At 39.2% G+C, this 17,529-nt stretch overlaps 1 protein-coding gene across 1 annotated transcript; it reads left to right on the top strand.

Annotated features, from left to right (window-relative positions):
- The first annotated feature begins 122 nt into the window (after positions 1–122).
- ddx59 (DEAD (Asp-Glu-Ala-Asp) box polypeptide 59) lies at positions 123–15,559 on the top strand. The gene is made up of 8 exons (XM_061883322.1): positions 123–250; positions 523–1,450; positions 6,472–6,654; positions 6,748–6,837; positions 6,938–7,189; positions 11,568–11,720; positions 14,311–14,439; positions 14,531–15,559. Exons 2-8 carry the CDS (start codon positions 539–541, stop codon positions 14,789–14,791), a joined length of 1,980 nt encoding a protein of 659 aa, XP_061739306.1. The 5' UTR covers positions 123–250; positions 523–538; the 3' UTR covers positions 14,792–15,559.
- Positions 15,560–17,529: the final 1,970 nt, after the last annotated feature.

Below are 17,529 nucleotides of genomic sequence, written 5' to 3'. Positions count from 1 at the left end.
CTTAGCCAATAGAATACTGAGGTTGCAAAGGTAGAATTTATTTTCAATGTTTTGTTCATACAGTGTAAAACCAAAAATCACATCTTTAAAACAAAGCACAATTTGACTACAATTCCCAGCATTATAAGACTACATAATTACGTCATCATAGTGCGACAGTAGCTTCCTAGAAACGCAGACAGCGCCGTTGTGGGTTTTATTTTTCAAATTTAACAGATTCAACCTTCGAACATGTTTACGAACATTGCAGGTTAGTATGTTTTTTATGTAGAGGTTTAAAATGATACTTGTTATGAAACGTATTAATATTTGTAATTTGTGATTATTTGATCATCGATGCTGGGGACTACAGCACACAGGAGTGTCTATTTTTATTTTTAAAATGTATATTGGTTAAAGTGAATTTACCAATGTATAGGTTAACGTAATATACAGTAAAGCAAGACTTCACTTATAAAGTAAAGTTTGTTTCAGTTTAGCTAACATGGTTTGCTGGTTTGTTTGTGTTGTTTGTCTTCCTAGACTACTAGCCTGTAAAATGTTTATGCCAAGAGCCCTTAAAGTGAAGAGACCAGCAGAAGACACTAACCTAATTCTAAAGAAGAAGAAAGTCCAGTTGGATCACGAAGATGAGACAAGTGAAGGAGCTTCTAAGACACATGATGAACAGGAGTCCAAAGACACCAACATTGAAGACTGCAGAGTAATGGTTGAGATACCATTGCAAGAAGAACAAAAAGAAGAAGAAGAAGTAGAGAAGGAGTGTTCTTCAAGCATGGACACCAACATTGAAGACTGCAGAGTAATGGTTGAGATCCCATTACAAGAAGAACAAAAAGAAGAAGAAGAAGTAGAGAAGGAGTGTTCTTCAAGCAGTGCTGAAGAAGAGGAGGAACCGGTCAAATCTTTCAAAAAGAATCAAAGATGGCCAGAACCAGGAGAACCCATCTGTGTGATGTGTGGGCGCTATGGAGAGTACATCTGTGACAGCACTGACAACGATGTTTGCAGTCTGGAATGCAAAGGCAGCCACTTGGCCCAAATGGGCTTGGGCACTGGGGTGGAGGTGTTTAATCAAAAGGACACGAAAAAAGACGAAAATGCTCAACCTGCTGCAGCTTCTGTGAATGCACTTGAATTGAACTATTCCTACAAGGAGGATCCATTCATATCTGGTCTCACTGATGAGCAGCTGCGGCGGATTAAAAAGGAACTGGGCATTGATACCCAAGGGAGAGATGTGACAAGGCCCATTGTGGAGTTTGAACACTGTGGCTTTCCAATGACTCTTAATCGCAACTTGAAGAAGGCCGGCTACGAGACGCCAACACCTGTACAGATGCAGATGCTGCCCGTTGGTCTCATTGGCAGGGATGTGATCACCAGTGCTGACACAGGCTCAGGGAAAACGATAGCCTTCCTGCTGCCCGTCATTCTCAAAGCAATGAAGGTACAGTTAATCTTTTTGTCAATAAATTTATGTTTCTATTGCTCAGATTAAAAGCAGAATTTTCGTATTCTGAATTACTCCTCTTAGTTCTACAGACACTTTTCAGGTGGCATGAGTGTGTGCCTGTTGAAAATGTGTCTTTTTTTTTTCCATACAGACTTCTAGCTGCTGGGAAGTTTTTGTAAAATTTGAGAAAATGTCAAATTAATCTACTATTTGGAACCTAATAATTGCTATCATTAAAGGTTGAACTGTTAATTTTTTTGGAATTGTGACCATCATTCACAAACCCAATGTGAGAAAGTGCATTCTAAATAATAAAAAATAAGCTCGCAAGAAGCGGCTAACAATATAGGTAATGGAGAGATCATCTACTCCGCCTATAAAACCATCAGAGAACCGCCAACCATACTCCTTTTCAATGCCCTGACAGGCGTATTAATAAAGCTATAGCAACGGACTACTTTTCGTATCACAGCACCTTGCACACTCACACTGCAGTGGCCAGAGGAAAGTTAGCTAATGAGTTGTTGCTGAATTGCCTCTGAGTTTGAGAAAGGTAATGCCATATCATTAAAGGCCTACTGAAATGAGATTTTCTTATTTAAACGGGGACAGCAGGTCCATTCTATGTGTCATACTTGATCTTTTCGCGATATTGCCATATTTTTTCTGAAAGGATTTAGTAGAGAACATCGACGATAATGTTCGCAACTTTTGGTCGCTAATAAAAAAAGCCTTGCCTGCACCGGAAGTAGCAGACGATGTGCGGGTGACGTCACCGGTGTGAGGGCTCCTCACATCCTCACATTGTTTATAATGTGAGCCACCAGCAGTAATAGCAATTCGGACCAAGAAAGTGACGATTTCCCCATTAATTTGAGCGACGATGAAAGATTCGTGGATGAGGAGAGTTAGAGCGAAGCGCTAAAAAAAAAAAAAGCGGCGGCAGTGGGAGCGATTCTGATTTAATTAGACACATTTACTAGGATAATTCTGGAAAATCCCTTATCTGCTTATTGTCTTAATAGTGTTTTAGTGAGATTATAAAGTCATACCTGAAAGTTGGAGGGCTGCGGTGAACGCCAGTGTCTCTGAGAGAAGCCATGGAGGAGCCAAGATCACAGCTGCCTTTTGGATAGCTGCTGCAGGAGGTCGCATAATCCGCCGACTTAATATCACAATTAGTTGACATGTGGTAGGGAAACATGTTCGCTTGACCGCTCTGTGTTAAAGCTTCACAACAAACAAAGAAACACCTGCTGTGTTTCGGTTGCTAAAGGCAGCTGCATTCCACCGCTTTCCACCAACAGCATTGTTCTTTATAGTCTCCATTATTAATTGAACAAATTGCAAAAGATTCAGCAACACAGATGTCCAATTTACTGTGTAATTATGCGATGAAAAGAGACGACCTTTAGCCGTGAGTGGTGCTGGGCTGAAATGGCCGCTCCAAAAAATAACGTCACAAGCACGCGTTAACATAAGCGTCATCATTCCGCAACGTTTTCAACAGGATACCTCGCGGGAAATTTAAAATTGCAATTTAGTAAACTAAACCGGCCGTATTGGCATGTGTTGCAATGTTAAGATTTCATCATTGATGTATAAACTATCAGACTGCGTGGTCGGTAGTAGTGGGTTTCAGTAGGCCTTTAATCACTTGCTTAGTAAAAGGTTGTGGCCGTAACCTGAGAAGTCGGTCAACATTTATATTCAACCTTAGCCCCAAAGACATCGCTAGGAAAACGCGGCAAGATACTCGCTTCATTCCAACATTTTTTATCTGAGGAGTGAAGATTATGCTAAATTAATCATCTAAACGGGGACTCTGAAGCATACTGTACGTTTCATTTCAAAATATACACCCATCACATCAGTCGGCATCATAGTAAGTCGGACATTGTCAGTTACTGTTTTGTTTTGTTCGTATTTTGTATTTCTTTTTTAGTACATAAAACTGGTGCTGCATGATCTTTTAGCACATCCTCCGTATTTTCGGGCTCAAAAAAAATTAAGGTTCTAGATCAGGAGTGCCCAAAGTGGGACAAATTTTGCCCGGCGAGGTGTTTTGATTAGCCCACCAAAGAGTGACTTCCCATAATGACTACTTTCAACCTCACACAATCATTAATAGTCCGCAAGGCTAACTTTTGATGAGACCATCCTCAATAGCTTATAATGGCGGTATGAGCCTTAACTCCTCACTTACGGTGCTGCTCTATGTTTGAAATTGCTGTGTTTGGCCCACGACCCATTGGCACATTTTCGCTTTGGCCCTTTGAGGCAAAATGTTTGGGTCAGTGTAAATCAGGGTGACCAGGCATGAATTTTCATGTACTCTTAATAATGATATATAATCATTATTAATTATTTATCCATTATATTATTATAATAATATATATATATATATATATATATATATATATATATATATATACATACATATATAGATATATAGTTACTTTACATGCAGTCACCCCCCCCACGCCAAATGTTTTTAGCCCAATGCAGCAAGCACCCCAATCAAAGAGTTTGGACGCTCATGGGTTAGATCAGGGGTCGGGAACCTTCTTGGCTGAGAGGGCCATACAAGCCAAATATTTTAAAATGTACTTCCGTGAGAGCTATGTAATTATTTTTTAAGACTGAACACAACTAAATGCGTGCATTTTTAAGTAAAACCAACATTTTTAGAGTATAATAAAATAATTCTCTTATTCTTTTTAATAACACTGTTATTCTGAAGCGAACCAACAATAAATAAAATACTTCTTACCATTAATGCGACTTCTCGAACAGGTGCGGTAGAAACCGGATGGATGGATTACAATGCATGAGAATGTTTTATATTTTGAACGTTATTTTTGACACTGTGACTACCAGCAGAATTATTCATTACTTATCGTGTTAAACAATGTCAGCTAAGATTTATCTGAGAGCCAGGTGCAGTCATCAAAAGAGCTACATCTGGCTCTAGAGCCATAGGTTCCCTACCCCTGGGTTAGATCATCATTTGTCCCAAATTAGTCGAAATGTGCCATGGTCCGACGAGTTGTTGTTGATGGAAATAGCGTTTATTTGTTATGCACTTTGTGAAATCAATGCGCCCAGGAAAGAAGTTGCGGTAATGTTTAAAGTGATCAAAATACAGATTTTTAGCACAATTCAGATTGTGCTGAAAATCGGAATTTCCCCTTGGGGATTATTAAAGTATTTCTGATTCTGATACTGTATGTATTACATGTTATCATTAATTTGTTTGTTACGACATTACATATAAACTTACAGCATGTACCGTACATAAAACATTGTTGTTATTTTTTGTATATATTTGTTGAGGACTTTATGGGTGAAATAGGTCAATTCCCATTACCTTTATTGTCAGCTGCCTCTTGCTTGCAGTTTTTTTTTGCTAGTTTGAACGTCGAAACTAGAAAAAGACGTGTGTTCTTCTTTCGCATAAGGATTGTGGATGAAAGGCAACATTCCCCCAAAAAGTACAATTCCCCTTAAGGAAATATAGTCAGAAATAGTATAAAAGTCAACATACTTTTGTTGAAATACAAGGTTTTTGTTGATGATAAAAATCGTACAATCGAAAATGATTTCAATAATAATGAATTATCGTTCAGGGTTGAGTTTGAGTTTATTTGGAATATGCAAGCATACAACATGATTCATCACAATTTCCAGTTTCTTCTTTCAACATGCTCAAAAAGGAGTAGGAAGAAGCCAAGTTTATTTAATCCTACCCCTTTTCTTTTACATGACAGGTGCTAAAACTTTTTTTCACTTCCTGTTCTTAATTTATTCACAATATACTCCATAAGTAATCACAATAAAAATAACTAAATAAATAATACTTGGTGATGTAAGTTACATTTCATATGGTGAGATGAGTAAGATTATTTAGAAAAAATGAACGGACGGATGGATGAAATTAATTCAGAATGTTTATCATGGTTCTTCTTCTTTGTACTTCTTAAACCCTTTAGGTTTGAAGAGTTTCTTAAAGTGGATCATATTAGTACATTGTTTGATTGCTTTGCTTAATCCATTCCATATTTTAATTCCACATATTGATATACTGAAGTTTTTAAGTGTTGTACGTACATACGAATGTTTTAAATTACATTTTTCTCTAAGATTATATTTCTCCTCTTTTTGAGAAGAACTGTTGTATATTCTTGGGTAGCAGGTTATAATTTACTTTATATAAAATTTTAGCTGTTTGCAAATTCACTTTGTCTTGGAATTTAAGTATTTTTGATTCAATAAATAAATGGTTTCTATGTGTTCTATATACAACATTATGTATTATTCTAACTGATCTTTTTTGTAACACCGTTAATGAATGAAGTGTACTTTTGTAGTTATTTCCCCATATTTACACAGTAAATATTCACAGTAACTATGGTAACACTAGCGAGCAGTAGGGAATATGAAATGATTTTTGGTCTAAAACATGTTTTGCTATGGGTTATGGCATGAGCTGCACCCTAAACTGGACGCACATGCATCCTGCAAACATAAAAAATACTGCATATATTTGAAAAATATTAGATTCTATTTCACGGTGGCAGAGGGGTTAGTGCGTCTGCCTCACAATACGAAGTTCCTGCAGTCCTGGGTTCAAATCCAGGCTCGGGATCTTTCTGTGTGGAGTTTGCATGTTCTCCCCGTGAATGCATGGGTTCCCTCCGGGTACTCCGGCTTCCTCCCACTTCCAAAGACATGCACCTGGGGATAGGTTGATTGGCAACACCAAATTGTCCCTAGTGTGTGAATGTGAGTGTGAATGTTGTCTGTCTATCTGTGTTGGCCCTACGATGAGGTGGCGACTTGTCCAGTGTGTACCCTGCCTTCCGCCCGATTTTAGCTGAGATAGGCGCCAGCGCCCCCCGCGACCCCGAAAGGGAATAAGCGGTAGAAAATGGATGGATGGATAGATTCCATTTCCATATCTAGTGTGCGTGCATATTTTGCAATTTAAGTTCATGATGCAACTTTTCCTTCAGGAACAAACTCAGATTGCTCGCAGCCCTGTGGCTCTCATCTTGACCCCCACCAGAGAGCTGGCCATTCAGATAGAGAGACAGGCCAAGGAGGTGGTGATTGGCCTCCCTAATATGAGAACTGCCCTGCTGGTGGGCGGCATGCCCCTCCCTCCACAACTTCACCGCCTCAAGAGCAGCATCAAAGTAACTTCTGACAAATATACGTTTTTAGAAAAGATGGCCTCGCAAAATTATTCGATAGTTTAATTGTGTTTTTTATGTATAAATCACTTGTAGATCGTCATAGCAACACCAGGGCGACTCCTTGAGGTTTTGAAGCAGAAGGCTGTGCGGCTTGATAGAGTGAAGATTGTTGTGGTTGATGAGGTACGGCCGTCGTTAGTCAACACAGTAATTGGCTGTTTTCCCTGCTGGCAATGAATTGTTTGCATATTCCCACACTGTGCTGCTGTGGCACATTCTGCAGGTTGACACTATGCTCAAGATGGGCTTCCAGCAGCAGGTCCTAGAGGTTTTAGAGCATGTGGCCGAAGACCGCCAGACCCTACTGGCATCAGCCACCATCCCAACGGGGACGGAGGAGCTGGCGTCCCGGTTGGTGCATGACCCAGTCCGTATTGCCGTCGGAGAGAAGAACCAGCCCTGTGCCAACGTTAGACAGATCCTGCTGTGGGTCGAGGAGCCCTCAAAGAAGAAGAAGCTGTTTGAGATTCTCAACGTAAGTTCAACACACAAATTATTTTGATGATGTGAAGTCGACACTGTTGCTTTGCATGTCAAGTAGGGATGTCTTAAAATATATTTTGCAATATATATTGCAGCCTCTTGTGATAACGATATCCATCCATCCATCCATCTCTACCTCTTGTCCCTCTCGGGGTCGCGTGGTATCACAATATACACTATATTGCCAAAAGTATCTGGCCACCTATCCATGTGATGAGAATCAGGTGTCGTAATCACTTGGCCCGGTGTATAAAATCAAGCACTTAGGCACGTAGACTGTTTCTACAAACATTTGTCAAAAAATGCACCGCCATCAGTGATTTCCAGCATGGAACTGTCATAGGATGCCACTTTCGCAACAAATCCAGTCGTGAAATTTCTTCGCTCCTAAATATTCCAAAGTCAACTTTATTATAAGAAAAGTGAAGAATTTGGGAACAACAGCATGTCAGCCACCAAGTGGTCGACCACGTAAACTGACAGAGAGGGTTCAGCGGATGCTGAAGCGCATAGTGCAAAGACTTTCTGCACAGTCCGTTGCTACATAGCTCCAAACTTCTTGTGACCTTCCAATTAGCCCACGTACAGTACGCAGAGAGTTTCATGAATTGAAGTGAAGTATATTTATATAGCGCTTTTCTCTAGTGACTGAAAGCGCTTTACATTGCGAAACCCAATATCTAAGTTACATTTAATCCAGCGTGGGTGGCACTGGGGGCGGGCGGGTAAAGGGTCTTGCCCAAGGACACAACGGCAGTGACTAGGTTGGCGGAAGTGGGGATCGAACCCGGAACCCTCAAGTTGCTGGCACGGCCACTCTACCAACTGAGTATACCGTCCCCTTTAAAATGTGTTTCCATGGCCGAACAGCTGCATCTAAGCCATACTTCACCAAGTCCAATGCAAAGTGTCAGATGCAGTGGCGTTAAGCACGTCGCCACTGGACTCTAAAGCAGTTGAGACGGGTTCTCTGGAATGACGAATCACGCTTTTCCATCCGGCAATCTGATGGACGAGTCTGGGTTTAGAAGTTGCCAGGAGAACGCTACATTTTGGACTGCATTGTGCTGAGTGTGAAATTTGGTGGGGGAGGAATTATGGTGCGGGGTTGTTTTTCAGGAGTTGGGCTTGGCCCCTTACTTCCAGTGAAAGGAACTTTGAATGCTCCAGGATACCTAAACATTTTGGACAATTCCATGGGATGGCACTTCAAGTTCATATGTGAGTAAAGGCAGGTGGCCAAATACTTTTGGCATTATAGTGTATTATTAGGCATATAAATGAGAATAAAAACACTTTAAAACGGGTTAAACAAGCCGTATGCATCCATTTGTATTATTTTGTCAACATTATTATTAATCTACAAACCTACTGTTAAAAGTGTATTAAGTACCTATTATTTTGTTGTTTCATACTTAACATTACTAGAAATTTCAAATCATCCCCCTTTTCCCTTTTTACAGACAAAATGTATAATAAATTTAATACAGTAAAAATAATTAAAACAGTTAAAACTACTGTTGGCTCCTATTTCCCAATTTTGTAAACAAAAAACAATTTTGTGTTGATAAAAAAATATTTTAATTAATCACTGTAATGTTGATTATTAATTGATACTAAATTTGGTATCATTACTGTCACTATTTGTATCGATTATCCAACTCATGTTTACAACCAAGAGCTCTAGCTTAGCGGTTAGCTATACTTATTTGTATCTTTTTATGCTGTTGCATGTTTAGCTATTTTTTGCCCTCCAGTGATAACAAGAAGGCAAGAGATAGCAGTAATTACAGTGTAATTGTAAGAAAACTGGTTACTTGTCTCTGTCAGATTTGTATTACACATCTAGAATGTGTCATCAACATGTATTATCACGATATAATCATAGTATTAAATGTTCCATTGTTGGCCTAATTTATATTGTCTATATCGAGCAACCCTCAGGTCAAGTATAATCTGTAGTAGAAAATAGTTGGGTATGAATAAACACTATACTTACATTTCTAGTAGATGCACAGGAAGCATTCTTAACTCTACATAGAGGTGGGTTGGTCTTTACTGACTGTGTGCAGGAAATGGGTGGGCCCACCGTCATGGCTGAAATTCAGGAATCCCAGTCATTCTTGGACCATTTGCTGTACATAGAATAAGAATAGTCAACTTCACTTTTTCTTTGGGCTGTACTACTAAATTGTTCTCGTGGCCACATTTCCAGAAAGCTAAGCCCCGGGGGGCCAGACTCCTCCCTTTACTATTACTCTTATTTTGAGAACCAGCATCCTCTGCAGTGGACATTTGGTTGTGGTTCTGATATCAGTAACACATTTCTGAAGAAAATAGCACTGTAATGCAAAATACAAGTGTCTGCTGTAGTGGATGCTGGCATTTCAGAGGTCAAAAAGTCAATGACATTGTGTTTACACTGGTCTATGTTTGCATGTATAAAGCACACTGCGTGCATGGGAATCATCTGTGCGTGCAAGGCGCCTTTTTGCTAACGATTCTCTTGTTTCTCTACACACTTTTGGCACTGAGGCGCCCTTTGAATGCATGGCCCAGCAACTCTTCTTCTTTCTAATTGGTCACTTTAAACACCTACTATCTCTAGTTCAAAGCCTGTTGGGGTGCCTCTTCTGAAGAAGACAAAATAACTCACTACTATTGTATTTTTTCATTTAATACACGTTTTGCACTGCAACCTATTAAACAAGTTGTTCTTAAACTTTTTGACTTCGAGGCCCAACTTTTCCACTACACAGATGCCTGAGGCCCACTTGAAGATTAACACGGAATTAGGTACATTTCTCTTAATCATACTCAATAATTATATCTAACCTATTTACAGTTTTTATTGTTTTAGTTGTCCCATTGTTGTTGTTGTATACTATCGCTTTTATATGGTTGGTATTGTCTATTATATTTTATTTGTTATTTATTTGTCTTTTTTTAGTGCCCTGAGTGTTTTAGTTATCCTTTCGTTCTGCAAATGAGTTGCTGTGTCAAACAATCTCTCTTGGCGATCGATAAAGTCTGTATAAGTCTAAACGATGTGTTAATTGCAAATATTATTATTTATTTAACACATAAACATTAGTCTTAGATCAGGCTGATTAGGAAAAAATAAGTACTAACCAAATAAACTGCACAAGAAGGGACTAATCGGGACTGACGAAAAATACAATAAACATACAATTTGCTGTGCTAAAACAAACAGAAAAAATGATTGATGAATATGTTTCCTGACTAAACTGTCAATATAATGAACATGCAAATGAAAATACAGCTTCACCAATTTAGTCATAATTCTTGCTCTTAAGAAACTTCTCCATGACTTTAGCTCTAGAATTCTTCTCTTTTTGAGTTTGTCTTTACTGCAATAAGTGGGAGAAGTGTGTAATACAACTGGTTACCGCTGCGGTCCAAACAGACCACAGCTGAGAAACAAATATTTTTGGGGGCCTTCTATGGGGCGCTCGCGACAATGAAACACTGTAATCAACGATTACATTACCATTTATTATGATATCATGTGAACATGTCAAAAATCCCAACGTTTAACAACATGATGCCATTAAGACAGCTTTATTTTGTTTTTCTGGGTATATGCTCCCAAGGTAATTGCAATCTTGCATTGTTTAGACCTATTTTCTATGACAAAATTATATGATAAAAGGTAGCTCATTTATCGACGCTCTGCTGTCATAGTGGCAGTGTTGTATATCCATGATGTAATCTTTTTTTTATTTTTATCTTAAGCACTGTACATCATAATGAATGATACAATGGGATATTGGAATATTCTCTACTCTAATAATTACATTTCTTTAGAAAGGACACAGTTTGACGGGAACTGTTTTCTCCGATTGGCTCCGATAAGGAAGCAGTAGGCGTTTAATTTGACCAATCAGAAAGGAGAGAAATTGCAGATGCCGTGTATTCAATGCCCGCTCCTAAGTGCCAAAAGGCAAAAATCTATAGAAACATAGAAAGACATCTCGCAAGCGCAAACAGAGTACGTAGAGAAATGTGTCCGTGTGTAGAGAGGCCATGCACATGCAAGGTGTGGTTTCTACGCACAAGGATTTTATCATTGCTCCGAGGCCATAAACCGGAGTGCCGTAGTGTTTTTAGGAATTTTCCGCCAACATTTTTGTCTCCCAAGTTTTGAACTGAGCTCGGGTGCCGGTATGGTGTCATTCTGGGCCAGTTTTGGCCACCATTTGAAATAGCACCAGAAGTTCAATATCTGTGAAAATGTAAGTGGTGTGAGGCGAAATTGTTTGTGAGTTGCATGGGTAGTCTGCAGAGTTACATGAATACTACTCAACTTGATGTCTAAAATATATATATTTTTTTTCTTCGCTTTACAGGACGATAAGTTATACCAGCCTCCAGTGGTGGTGTTTGTCGACTGTAAACTCGGCGCTGATCTGCTGTGTGAAGCCGTCGCCAAGGTGACGGGCCTCAACACAGTGGCGATCCACTCCGACAAGAACCAGCTGGAACGTAATCGCATCCTCAAGGTGAGGCTAGAACAGGCGGTTGAAGGGATGCTGCCATCCACACTGAATTATGACATAATCCTCTTCACTTACTTTTTTTTGTTGAAAAGTGTATTATATTATTGCTCCGTTTTTCCATTTTCTCCAATATGTTACAGAAATATGATACAGTCATGTCAATGTTTGCACATTCCACCCATCTCCTTGGTAGAGTTACTTTGACTCCCAAGAATAGCAGTTTTAGGATTGTGCCTCTCCTTATGTGCCAACAAAATATTTCCCAAAGCCCAAACAGTCTCAAATAAATTTTAAGGAAGGCATCGGTTGCATTCCTTGCAGATACCATGTTATTGTCATCCTGAGACACAGACACTGGCTTTAATATTAATGACCCTGTTGTTGCACTGCCTGTCAGTCTCATTTCACTCACCTGTTTTTATGGTGCTCTTCGCTATGATGAAGGCCAACCGGTGATTAGAGATGATGTGTGCTTTAAAGCAGCGTTTCATAACCCTAGGGCTCATTGTTGGACCACGAGGGCCTCCTTGAGGGCCGCCAAAAAATATCAGTTTCTCAGCTGTGGTCCGTATGGGCCGCAGAGGGACTCAGTTGTAATACACTTTCCCACCACTTATGGCAGTAATGACAATATCAACCAAAATCTGGAGCTAAAGTCATAGAGAAGTTTCTTAAGCGCAAAAAATTTAACTAAATTGGTGAAGATGTATTTTTATTTGCACTTTATTTTATTGACAGTTTATTTACGAAACATATATATATATATGTTATTATAATTTATTAATAATTTCGTTAGAAAATGTGTGTTATTGTATATAATTTTATTTTTCATCAGTTTTTATGAGTCCCTTCTTTTGTAGTATATTTGATTACTATTTATTTTTGTACTGAATCTGACCTAAGCTTTGATAACAATCTTTGTGATTAACACTTGCTTTCATATCATTTGACAGTGTTCATCCTGTTTAAACTTCAATAGATTAGTTACAATTATTTTACACATTTTAAAATCAAGAGTGAGTTTGAGTGTTAGTATTAGAGATGCGCGGATAGGCAATTATATCATCCGCAACTGCATCACTAAAGTCGTCATCCACCCGAACCAACAATTTATCAACACCGCAACCGCCCGCCACCCGCTCGTTGTTATATATCAGGGTTCGGCAGTCTTTACCACTCATAGATCTAATTTGACCCGTTTCACAGAGTATAGAAGACAATGGGAGCCGCAAACATTCTCGTGACTGTTTGCTGGTGCTTATCCAGATAACGAGAATAAGGGTGTGCTATGAAGCCATTGCCTTAGACATCTTCAACAACATGTACAAAATGTTTACCAGTCCAGTAACACGTTGTGGTCAGCTTCCGCAGAAACATGTTCAAGATTGAAAGGCAATACTGGGTGACACAGAGTACACTGATGGTTGTGATATAAACAATTTTAACACTCTTACTAATACGCGCCACACTGTGAAGCCACACCAAACAAGAATGACAAACACATTTCGGGAGAACATCCTCACAGTAACACAACATAAACGCAACACAACAAATACCCAGGATCCTTTGCATCCATGACTCTTCCTGAATATATTTTACACCCCCCGCGCCCCCAACCCCCCCGGGGTTGGGGGGCGGGGTATGGTGCTAGCGGGGTGTATAATATAGTCAGGAAGAATCATGGATGCAAAGGATCCTGGGTATTTGTTGTGTTGCGTTTATGTTGTGTTACTGTGAGGATGTTCTCCCGAAATGTGTTTGTCATTCTTGTTTGGTGTGGCTTCACAGCGTGGTGCATATTAGTAAGAGTGTTAAAATTGTTTATATCACAACCATCAGTGTACTCTGTGTCACCCAGTATGCATGTCAGTCGTGTACGTGTGTCTGCGGAAGCCACATATAACATGTTGCTGGACTGGTATGCAGTTTATACATGTTGTAGAAGGCGTCAAAGGCAATGGCTTCATTGCACGCCCTATTTGTTGTTAACTGGGTGACCGCCAGCAGATATTTGCGAGAATTTTTGTGGCTCCTGTTGTCTTCTTTACTTTGTGACATGGGTCAAAATGGCCCTTTGAGTGGTAAAGGTTGCCGATCCTGAACCATGTATATCAAATATTTCCGAATGGTTCAACCGCCACCCGCCCGAATCTATTTAAAATCTAATTTTTCGTCATGTCACCCGCCCCGACCCGCGGTTTATCCGCGGACTCCGCAGATGAGACAGCAAACCGCGCAACTCTAGTTAGTATCTTGAAAGCAGCTTCGTACTGTGGATAAACGGCGCGTTCTTTGCAGCTTGCTCTCAAATCTGAGCCGGTGTTCCTCTTTGGTTTCATGCAACTCCTGCATGTGTGTAACAAGGACTATGGAAATGTAAGCGTGTCTCCCTGAGCATGCATCCATTTTGAAGGAATTTTTCAAGTGAGCACAGTCTTTAGCCATGTAAACACAAAGACACGGCTGTGGTAAAGATTGGCTCTGCTTGGCAGTTAATTGGTCGATCAGATGTCAGTTAAAATAGCCAAATATCGGCCACCTCATCCGATTATTTCCTCTTTTAACTCAAAAGTCAATCTTGCGTTGTCTTCAGGGACTTCTGGATGGTGACTTTGAGGTGGTGATAAGTACTGGTGTGCTCGGCAGGGGACTGGACTTGGCAAATGTCCGAGTGGTGGTTAATTTTGATATGCCAAACACCATGGATGAGTATGTCCATCAGGTTAGTGGTGTTGCACAAACAGATTTTGATTTCATTTTGTAATCATCGTAACAGCACTAACACTTTTCGATACGCCTTCGTTTCCTTATAGGTGGGAAGAGCCGGTCGTCTCGGCCACAGGGGAACAGCCATCACATTTCTGAACAACAACAACAAACGTCTGTTCCTGGCGGTGTTCAACAGGGTCAAACCGACAGGAACCATCCTGCCTCCACAGCTCCTCAACTCACCTCACCTTTTCGAGCAGCAGAGGAGAGAAAAGCAACATGCTAAGTTTGGGCCTGGCGACACGATGGTGACCAAAAATAACCTCCTTGACATTATTAAGAGGCATGACCGGCGTAAAAAATAGTTCGGACAGATATGCTTCTTCTGATAAGAGAATGAGAATTCAGAAGAGCACAGGCATTGGACACTGGAGGACTCGAAGAAGGTGTTGTGAACAAACATTTTTAGTGTAGCTGTTGCAAAAGTGTATTAATTAACAATTAAATTGTAAAAAGAATAAAATTATTTGTTGGTTGTATAAAAAATGGCTTCATAGTTATCTTCATTAAAAAGAACAATATGTTATTATTAATAATCACGTTTCTTACAGTTAAATTTGTTTTTGAGGTTCATCAAGGTTCCGTTTTGGGCCCGCTTTAGTCTGTAATCTATATCAGATATTTAAAATGTGTGCAAGAATATATTGCTTCACTAAGCCACCTACTCAGTGGTCTAGGGTTTAGAGTGTCCGCCTTGAGATCGGTAGGTTGTGAGTTCAAACCCCGGCCGAGTCATTCCAAAGACTATTAAAATGGGACCCATTACCTGCCTGTTTGGCTCAAGGTTTGGATTTGGGGGTTAAATTACCAAAATGATTAACGGGCATGGCAACCGCTGCTGCTCACTGCTCCCCTCACCTCCCAGGGGGTGAACAAGGAGATGGGTCTTCTCAAGATGGGTCAAATGCACCTAGTGTGTGTGTGACAATCATTGGTACTTTAACTTTAACTTACGTAGATTTGCAGACCTGCATTTTAATATCACATAATCTTGATTGCTTCACAAGAGAATCAAATTTTTCTAAATAGTTTAAAATTGATATATTGTCACTTGATAATAATGAATAACTATATTTTTAGTATGGAAAACAAAAGCTGTAATAAAGTACACTTGATGGTCATTAATGGTGTCAAAATTGGAGTTATTGTTGATGAAAAATTCACTTTGAAACAACAGACGTAGACAAACTTTATTGATCCCCAAGGGAAATTGTTTGACCAACAGTAGCTCGAATTCAAGAGGAAAGAATGACTACAACAATCCAGCACTGAAAAAGAGGAAGAAATACAGTACTTGTATATAGCAAGATGATTACATTTTTGAGCAAAATGTGTTATTTTATCAATCATCATTGTCTTTTGACATTACATTACAGTTTAGTATGTTCATATTTTATTTATTGCAGTAGTATTTGGGTTGCTATTTGTCAGTCATACCTTGACAGATTATTCATATTTTGTATATCTATATTTATGTAAAAGTATATACATCACATATGGTATTCACACCAGGTGTGAAGGAATGATGGGTTCACACTTCTCTGTGAGCGCTTTGAGTATCTAATAATAGAAAAGTGCTATATAAAATCTAATCCATTATTATTATTATTATTATTATTACATTAATCTACAGATTTACCAATAGTTTTCCATAATATTTTACATTTTATTTTGATACTCATTTAAAAAAGCATTGTCTTCACAATTAATCAATGTACACTTAAATACAGATGAATAAACAACCCAAAACTCATCAATTCACAACTATATCGTCGACTTCAGGAGGCACCCGTCCAGTCACACTCCACTCTTTGTAAACGGCACAGCAGCAGAGATTGTAAGCAGCACCAAGTTCCTGGGGGTGCAGATAACTGACAATATGACCTGGTCCCTACACCAGAGCTCTTGTAAAAAGAGCTCAGCAGCGCATGCACTTTTTGCGTCTGATGAAAAAAAGCACAGCTCCCTCACCACATTCTGCAGAGGCACTGCATCTCTTCTGGACTGGAGCCTCAGACTGGAAGTCTCTGCTGATAGTGGTGAGGACGGCGGAAAAGATCATCAGGACTCCTCTTCCTCTTATCGAGGAAATCCCAAAAAGCAGCTGCCTGACCAGGGCTCAGAAAATCTGTAGAGATTCCTCCCACCCCAAGGACTGTTTTCACTCCTGGACTCTAGAAAGAGGTTCCGCAGCCTCCGTAGAAGAACTTCCAGGTTCTGTAACAGCTTCTTCCCTCAGGCCGTAAAACACTTGGACGCATCATAATAATTCCCTCAATTCCCCAAAAATGGATGAACTCGCTGGAATATAAAGACAATATAACATACATCCATAAACGTGGATGCATATGAAAAAAGTGCAAAATATTTATCTGTACAATAATTTATCCATATCTGCACATTATTTGCTCTTTTATCCTGCACTACAAAATTTTGTTCTTATCTGTACTGTAAAGTTCAAATTTTAATGACAATAAAAGAAAGTCTAAGTCTACATTTTTATCAATTTTTTTCTGTGTTTTTGCAAGTAGTTTTGATATACGATTCCCTCATTTTGTCAAAGGTTTATAGCAGTGGTTCTCAAATGGGGGTACGCGTACCCCTGGAGGTACTCAAAAACTGTGAAAAAAAATACAACAAATCAATATTCAGTGTTGACAGCTAGAATTGTTGTGGGCATGTTCCATAAATATTGATGTAAAAGATTTTTTTTTTTTTGTGAAGAAGTGTTTAGAATTAAGTTAATGGATTCAGATGGATCTCTATTACAAACCCCAAAGAGGGCACTTTAAGTTGATGATTACTTCTATGTGTATAAATCTTTATGTGTAATTGAATCACTTTTTTTTATTTTCCACAAGTTTTTAGTTATTTTTATATCTTTTTTTCCAAATAGTTCAAGAAAGACCACTACAAAATTAGCAATATTTTGCACTGTTATACAATTTAATAAATCAGAGACTGATGACATAGTGCTGTATTTTACTTCTTTATCTCTTTTTTTCAACCAAAAATGCTTTGCTCTGACTAGGGGGTACTTGAT

Source organism: Nerophis ophidion, linkage group LG22, assembly GCF_033978795.1.
Source record: "Nerophis ophidion isolate RoL-2023_Sa linkage group LG22, RoL_Noph_v1.0, whole genome shotgun sequence".
In the NCBI taxonomy this organism is placed as follows: domain Eukaryota; kingdom Metazoa; phylum Chordata; class Actinopteri; order Syngnathiformes; family Syngnathidae; genus Nerophis; species Nerophis ophidion.
This window is presented reverse-complemented; position numbering and strand designations above follow the sequence as displayed.